The 7811-nt window shown below is 39.6% G+C and overlaps 1 protein-coding gene across 1 annotated transcript; it reads left to right on the top strand.

Moving 5' to 3' along the window:
* Positions 1-664: 664 nt before the first annotated feature.
* On the top strand, positions 665-7540 carry stx19 (syntaxin 19). The gene is made up of 6 exons (XM_085434332.1): positions 665-857; positions 2899-3048; positions 3721-4017; positions 4137-4373; positions 5428-5640; positions 6494-7540. The coding sequence occupies exons 3-6, from the start codon at positions 3796-3798 to the stop codon at positions 6728-6730; spliced, it is 909 nt and encodes a 302-aa protein (XP_085290458.1). The 5' UTR covers positions 665-857; positions 2899-3048; positions 3721-3795; the 3' UTR covers positions 6731-7540.
* Positions 7541-7811: the final 271 nt, after the last annotated feature.

Raw genomic sequence — 7811 nt, 5'->3', positions numbered from 1 at the left:
CTACCAATCTGAATTCTGAAAAACAGTTGCCACAGTTCTTGAAAAAAGACAGTAATTATGCAACCAGCATCCAAAGTTTCATCTCAAAAAGAGTGAACTCTTGTCCCCACTGAAGTCTTCTCTCATCCTCAAAACTTCTCTCCCCTCTCTTTCTCTGACAGCGCAGATCAAACAGCTTTGCACAGCGTGTTATGCTGCATAGCACAAAGTGACTGTGTCCCTTCTTGTGTTGAAAAGGCTCCTAGGTTTCAGGGAGCTTGTCAGTAGAAATCTGTCAAAAGTACTCAGCTGGGTTTGTTGGACTAATACCCAAAGACCATGAGGGCTTACCCCAGGAATCTGGACACTTCACAAAGAAATTAACTTAGCAAATCAAAAGCTCAACGCCCTAGCTGACACCCTAACCACAGTCCCCTTTGTTTGGTTTTAGCAGTGTACACAATACACTTCTGTTTGCTCTGCTCTATTTTCCTGCCCAGGAGTAAGCCTGAGGGTAGGGTTTGTGTGTTCTCTGTACTCACCATCCTGTCTCTCCCTCTTCACTTGTTTCTGTATGTAAGCAAATAAGCCTCCAGTCTGCGTTCCTATTGGCTTTACCCAGGACTTTCTCTAAAGAAGGGGAGGTCCTTGAAGCCAACTCAACCACACTTCCTCAAAACTTTCCTGTGAGGGTTTGCGAGTGTAACTGTCTTGATAGTGGCATAACTGTTGCAGTGTCGTTCTGATGACCATCCGGTAAATGTAAGGAGATCTAAAGGTGATCTGATATCATCAAAGACTGTTTGTCTTGGACTACATTCCTGGTGTGAAGGGTAATCCTACCAGGCAGCCTATGATGGAAAACTAACAACATTAAGGTAAAATACATATTTCAGATCAAACGATTGTTATAGCCTCACAACTTTGTTTCTAGAAACATACTATGATTTGTATTTGAAGGGCAAGAAAACGAGACTAAGAGAAAAAGAAGCTGAATGTCCGTGTATGTTCAGTGTTTTTATTTATTAATAGCAAGCACAACTCCAGCTAAAGAAAGAGAAAAAGTTGGACCAACTACTTTATCTGTTACATTGTAAATGAATTCTTTCAAGACCAGCTTACAACATACAATTGTCTGACCTAGGAAAAATAGGCTACAACAATTGAGAACTCCTCCTTCTCTACCTGCATTGAAATAGGAGAATGTCATCAGAAACACAGGAAAGGGAGGAGATGGATGGGTGGAAGGAAAATATTTGCTTCTTTCACAGACCAAAAATGTTTTCACAGAGTGAGACTGAACTCCTTGAATTAAGCTCTATTCTGTTCCAGGTTTTTAGGCTAAACACAGGAGAATGTGCTCTCAAATCCTTTGAGCAATTTTTTTAATCGGCTCTTCCATGCGGAGCAGGTGGGGAGAGCAAGAAAGAAAAAGAGAGAGGGAAAGAGTTCACCTCAAACTATACTTGTACATTCTTTGAACTCCTGTGAAGTTTATATAAGTTACAATGCACACTCACACACACATAGGATCTTTCCTGTTTGAAATCTATCCAGAAGTGGGATACTCTGTGATTTGAAACGCTCCATTCCCCCCCCACACAATCATGTGCTTCCAAAAGATTATTTTACTGCCTCTAAAACTCAAATCCCTGTGTTGGCTAAAGCATTTTAAAAATGTTGGTATGACCATTTTAATGACAGAAATATGCAGTTGAGTGCACTTCATTGGTCAAAAGCATGTAGAAAATCTAAGTCAGTATCTCATGACTTCAATCAATATGCAGGAAACCAAAAAAACATCAAATTAAATGCTTTCTTTAACAATGTTTCTTGAGATATTGTTTTAATAAACTTCCAACTAAATAATCAGATGTTTATCCAAGTGACGTTATCTGTTCTCTGAATTATTTAGAATGCGACAACCTGGCGACAACCTTCTCCGTCTTCTGTTTTTGTTGTGTGTAGAGTTAAACACAAACAAGTCAGTTCCCATGGGAAAATGAGCTCAAGTCTGTTTGACTGATTCCACAGATAAACTTTTTCCCTGTTTTTCTTTCTTGTTTTTTATATATACAGTTAAAAATGCTCTGTACTAAGCAGAATCCCAATATGACTCATCATTTATACTCATCAGAACAAATAAAGTCATTACATACATACAGAGTCAACTGCAAGATTACAAGCTTTACCTACAAGTATTCTGTAAATATACTAAGGGAGGGATTTAGGTGGTTAGTGACAGCCTTTGTATGAAAACTTAAGGCCTTACATAATATATATATATATATATATATATATATATATATATATATATATATATATATATATATAATGCATCGATTAAACCACCACTACGTCTAGTTGGTTGGTCAGCAGCTGTTTGTCTGGAACTTCAAGTCCCACAGGATCTTAGCCCTGTTGTTCTCAACCACCTTTGGTGCTGTGTCCCATTGGGAGTTGGGGACGTCTAGTCTATATGTAGCACAGATGTTGCTAAACACTGTCTCAACCACTTGATTGTCCTTGTCAGTGTACACTGTCCCAACTTGCGTCTTACATCCTGTTGCATAGTCTTCAACTCGGGTTCTGTCAGCTGTGGCAGACTCCTGCCTCTATAGATCTGGTGCTTAGGGCTTGTTCTTGTGCTGCCATGATTAGAGTGTCTTGGTTGTCCTTTAGGCTGGCCTTTTCTAGCCACTAGTAGGATTTCTTGATGTCAGCCACTTTCTCTGTTGATGTAGGGGCTTGGTTGTTCATGATAGTTCCTCCTCCTGTTCCTCGTTGCCATAGCCATCCTCTGAGTAGCTCATCTTGTGGACCATCTTCCTGAATTAACTGTGGATGCTTTGTGTTTCCTCTTGAATTGTGGCTCTGAACCTCACTAATTCTTACCTTCTCTCTTCCCATTGCACTTAGAACTTCAGGCATTGGGTGCAGAACTCCATGCATTTTGAGAAGCCTCACACTTTTCCAATCTGAATGACGCCCCAATGCCCTTGCAGTAGATCCTGCGAGCTAATCGGCTAGTTCACTCCCGGCATACAGCTTGATGTCATCATATGGGAGGTGAGTGAGGGTCAATCCACCCCTGAATCTATGTCCATATTCACTTTTAGTGATGAGCTAAGTTGAGGCTTACACAGAACAAAAGCTGGGATAGCGCAGCCATCTTACAGCAACCTTATTTGTGCTGCCACGTATTCATGAAGTGGTCTTAGTGTCTTCAGACAGTAGGCTTGGATCATATAAGGGCCTAGTGCTGTCTAGCTCTTCACTGCGGATACTCATTGAATGTTCAGAGCACCAGTTATGGATTTTTTTATAGTACAACTAAGAAAGAAAATATTTTTTAAAAATAAAAAATATAAAATATTATTGTATTTCATATTTTAAAATCATCTAGTATTGACAGAAGTAAAAAGAGCTCATTGCCCATGACCCTATTGTCTCAGCTGTTTCCCTTTAGAATAATTGATACTCAAACCTCTTGATTTAGTGTCATTCTTAAAATTTAGAAACAATCCAGACATGAACTCTAAAAAATATCCATATTAGAACTACAAAATGTTATTTCGTGCTTTTGGTGAAAAAAAGGGCATAGTCATAGACACTTTTTTTAAACTGATTGACACATTCTAGCTTTACTGTCAGTATTTCATACTTTTGTACTGTATATTTTGTTATTATTTACTACAGTGTGTCAAAATGAATAATTTTTCTTTTATTTATTCTGTTCAGGATTTTCTCATCAGCACTGGCAAGATCTTTACATACTGTAATAACTTATAACTGTGAGAGGAGTGCTTTTTCATAATGAGAGACAGATTGGTGGAGTTGCAGCAGAAGGCTCAAGAGTTATCTGTGGTTGCAACTGAGAATACCAATCCTTTCTCAGTGGAGGATGATGATGACGACTCTGTGGCGATTGGGGTCATAAAGCCACAAGCTGTGGTGTTTGAGGAGGAGCCAGTCATTCAGGACTTTCTGTCAGAGGTTGAGCATATACAAGATGACATTGCAGTGCTGGAAACAGAGGTAAAAATGACTAAACTAGACTTGCATTTAGCATTTGTTTATTTATTTATTACACGATATTTGCAGGATAATACTTACTATGTTATTAACGTGTGTTTCCAAATCTTACCTACAAACAGGTCCTTAAGTTCACTCAACAGCAAAAGACCATGGTGGCAACCATGCGTCGTTTTAGTGTGATGAAAAAAGAGAGCAGCATAACACGAGACATAAAGCTCAGGGCCGAAAGCCTCCACCGTCGTTTAGACAACCTTTCGAAACAGGTCCAGAAAACTATGGAGCAGCAGGGACCTACTGCTGCTTTAACGAGAATACAAAGCTCCCAACATGCAGCACTACTCCGCCGCTTCCAGCAGGTCTGGAGTATATTCTTACTATTTTTTTTTTCTTTTTGATATTTAACTCTTTCTTTCTTTTTTTCTTTCTTTGGTAGATTAGTTTGAAAAGAGTTAAAGTTTCACACACACACACAAACACACACACACATACACACACACACACATATATATATATATATAAAAAAACACCCAGCACGCCCCTGCGGGCGGTTTATCCTTCAAGCTCGGGTCCTCTACCAGAGGCCTGGGAGCTTGAGGGTCCTGCGCAGTATCTTAGCTGTTCCCAGGACTGCGCTCTTCTGGACAGAGATCTCCGATGTTGTTCCCGGGATCTGCTGGAGCCACTCGCCTATCTTGGGAGTCACCGCACCTAGTGCTCCGATTACCACGGGGACCACTGTTACCTTCACCCTCCACATCCTCTCGAGCTCTTCTCTGAGCCCTTGGTATTTCTCCAGCTTCTCGTGTTCCTTCTTCCTGATATTGCTGTCATTCGGAACCGCTACATCGATCACTACGGCCGTCTTCTTCTGTTTGTCTACCACCACTATGTCCGGTTGGTTAGCCACCACCATTTTGTTCGTCTGTATCTGGAAGTCCCACAGGATCTTAGCTCGGTCATTCTCCACCACCCTTGGGGGCATCTCCCATTTTGACCTCGGGACTTCCAGATTATACTCGGCACAGATGTTCCTGTACACTATGCCGGCCACTTGGTTATGGCGTTCCATGTATGCCTTGCCTGCTAGCATCTTGCACCCCGGCGGAAGGGGCTACATGAATAGGATGCGGGACCTATGGATTCTTCGATATATATATATATATATATATATATATATATAAATATATGAATACATACATACATACATACATAAATAAATATATACATTTATCTGTATTTGATAACGTGAAAAGAAATGCAGTAAATGCACTGTGAACACTGTGAAAACTGTCACTGCACCGAAGACCATGTTTATGTTTTCTACTGATGATAAAAAACATGGGACTAAAACGTCTCTCATTCTTCATACACTGTCTTCCTCTTATTTCTTTTGGCTGTAATTATTTTCAGGTAATGCGAGAGTATAATGAAGGCCTGCTGACCAAGCAAGAGCGCTGTAAGCACTTCATTATCCGGCAGCTGGAGGTATCAGGAAAACCTGTAACAGAGGAGGAGGTAGATGAGATGGTGGCCACCGGAAATTGGGAGGTGTTCAACGAGAACCTGCTGAATGATGTCAGAATCACGCGGACACAATTATCTGAGATCGAACAGCGACACAAGGTAAGGGAAGCACAAGTAACTCACTGGACCAACACAAAGGTAACAATAGATTCTTGAAGGCACCTAAAACAACCAGCCATTCATGGCAAATAAACTAATTCAGTGTTCTTTATTTGATAGAAATTTGCTCCTTGCTAAAGTTAGATATCCAGTCTGTTCATGCTGTGAATGTGAGAATCTTTAATAACAAAAATTAACAAGAGCGGTTTGAGAATGCATATGAGATAATATATCAATATTCAGCAATGCTAAACAATCCTTTAAAAGGCTCTTGGAAATAGATCTGGATCAACTGTGGAAGCTAATAACATTGAATCTGGCCCAAACCCAACCTCTGGTAAAATTTTCATGCAAATTCATTCGCTTTTTGATTAGCCCTGCTAACAAACAGTCAAACCTAAACAAACACATATCCTCTTTAAGGGAGGTAATAAAAAAGTGCCATTTTTAGCATGTTTTACAAATACACTACATCAGCTGACACAAATGGGTAAAGGAGCAGAAAAGGTTTGTACTGGTTGTTATTCTAGACATTTATCAGAGATTCGTGTAGACCTGGGACACCAGGTGAATAAAATTGACTCCTTGAGAATAGAAAGAAGTAGTGCTCTCTGTCCTAACAAACACCTTTACAGCCAGTGTTGAATACAGAGAGATGTGTTAGTGAAACAGGACATTAATCACTAAGTATATAAAAGTCATGAGAATGTTGAGCATTTTCCCATGCTCAGGTCATGGTCTTCCTCAGCCTGCTCCTTCATTGCGTCTTAAATCTTCTGGTCCTTTCTCCCATCATCTGACTAATGTCTCTCTTACCTGCAGTATTAATCCCACTATCCTTCTCCACCAACAGGAGTTGTTGAGCCTGGAGAACAATATGAAGGAGCTTCGGGACCTCTTCATGGACATTTTCATGCTGGTGGAGGAACAGGGGGTCTTTATTGAACACATTCAGACCAATGTAGAGATGACGCAGGATTACGTGGTTGCATCTAATGAGAAGTTTAAGGCAGCTGCCAGGTATAAGAAGAGGAACCCAATTCGACAGCTTTGCTGTTGCTGCTGCCCTCCATGGCGATGCTGCTTGTAATACATAGAATAATTAGAATCATAGCTTATTGGAAAACTGATTTTACTTCATTTTACCTGTTGGAAGTAAGTAACACTGGCTTTCAGTACCGCTAAAGTGACAGGAAAGGTACTGAACTTTTGGCTGTTGAACAGAGCAACAGTGAAGACAGATTCAACAGAGCATAGAAACCAATTAGGGGGAATGGGCCAGAATTGGTATGGGAGGCACCTATTTCATTCAAGAAGGTGTGAAGCGGCTGCTATTAGAAGAGACAGTTCTGTGAGTGCTACTCACCAACACTGTTGCTTACTGGAGACCTTCACTGTCATCTGACAGAGGTCGCAAACAAGGGGAGGCCACTGACCACTACATCAGCAAGACTGATATCTCACCGTTTTTCTTTTTTTTTTTCCTTTTGTCCTGCTACACAAACTCTTGATAATGACTTGTGGCTTGTTTTTAATACATTATCTGCACTTTAAAATGTCTTTTCTTTTGAGCACAAACATAAATTTACTTTAAGAGTGGCATTGAGCCATTAGATATTCATTCCAGTCTTGGTCCACATGCTGATGGAAAAAAGTTGTTTTACAATTAGTCATTAGTCTCATTTGCATTTCAAAGTAAGATCATTTTCAGTGAAAGAAAAAAGTAATTAATTTATGCACTTTCACATAGACGTATTCAAATAAAACTTTGAATAATGAGGCTTGATCAAAATATTTCTGCCATAATCACAAAACTGCAGGAAATCATCGAAGCCATTTGTGTAAAAATAAGAGCGAAAATTACATTTGAGGAAATTCATTAAATTCTTTATGTTTTGCATTTTGAGTGTTATCAATTCTTTTGGAACCGTTTCATTGTTCAGATGAATATTTTGCACCAATATGCATCATTATTAACCAGACTAATACACTACACAAAAGGGAACTGGTTTCAGAAAAGGAACCAAAGTATTACTGGGAATATGTTGACTGAAAAATAGAACCAGCAGACTCACACATGATGATAAGTAATGATCTTCTCTCCCCCATTTACTTAAGTTAACTGTATAATATTAACTAACAATCCCTGCTCATGACAAAGCCAAAAATAA

The sequence above is a fragment of the Copadichromis virginalis genome, linkage group LG16 (assembly GCF_057382275.1).
Source record: "Copadichromis virginalis isolate Kocher_CV1m ecotype Utaka linkage group LG16, C_Virginalis_male_GT1.1, whole genome shotgun sequence".
NCBI classification, from domain to species: Eukaryota; Metazoa; Chordata; class Actinopteri; order Cichliformes; family Cichlidae; genus Copadichromis; species Copadichromis virginalis.
The sequence above is the reverse complement of the archived record's forward strand: the minus strand, read 5'-3'. Positions and strand labels throughout refer to the sequence as shown.

What these genes read in the sequence shown, in the direction of transcription:
- stx19 (XM_085434332.1), top strand. Translation starts at nt 3,796, where the DNA reads ATGAGAGACAGATTGGTGGAGTTGCAGCAGAAGGCTCAAGAGTTATCT. An exon ending in TTGCAGTGCTGGAAACAGAG is followed by an intron (nt 4,018 to 4,136) that starts GTAAAAATGACT and finishes ACCTACAAACAG; the next exon opens with GTCCTTAAGTTCACTCAACA. An exon ending in AGATCGAACAGCGACACAAG is followed by an intron (nt 5,641 to 6,493) that starts GTAAGGGAAGCA and finishes CTCCACCAACAG; the next exon opens with GAGTTGTTGAGCCTGGAGAA.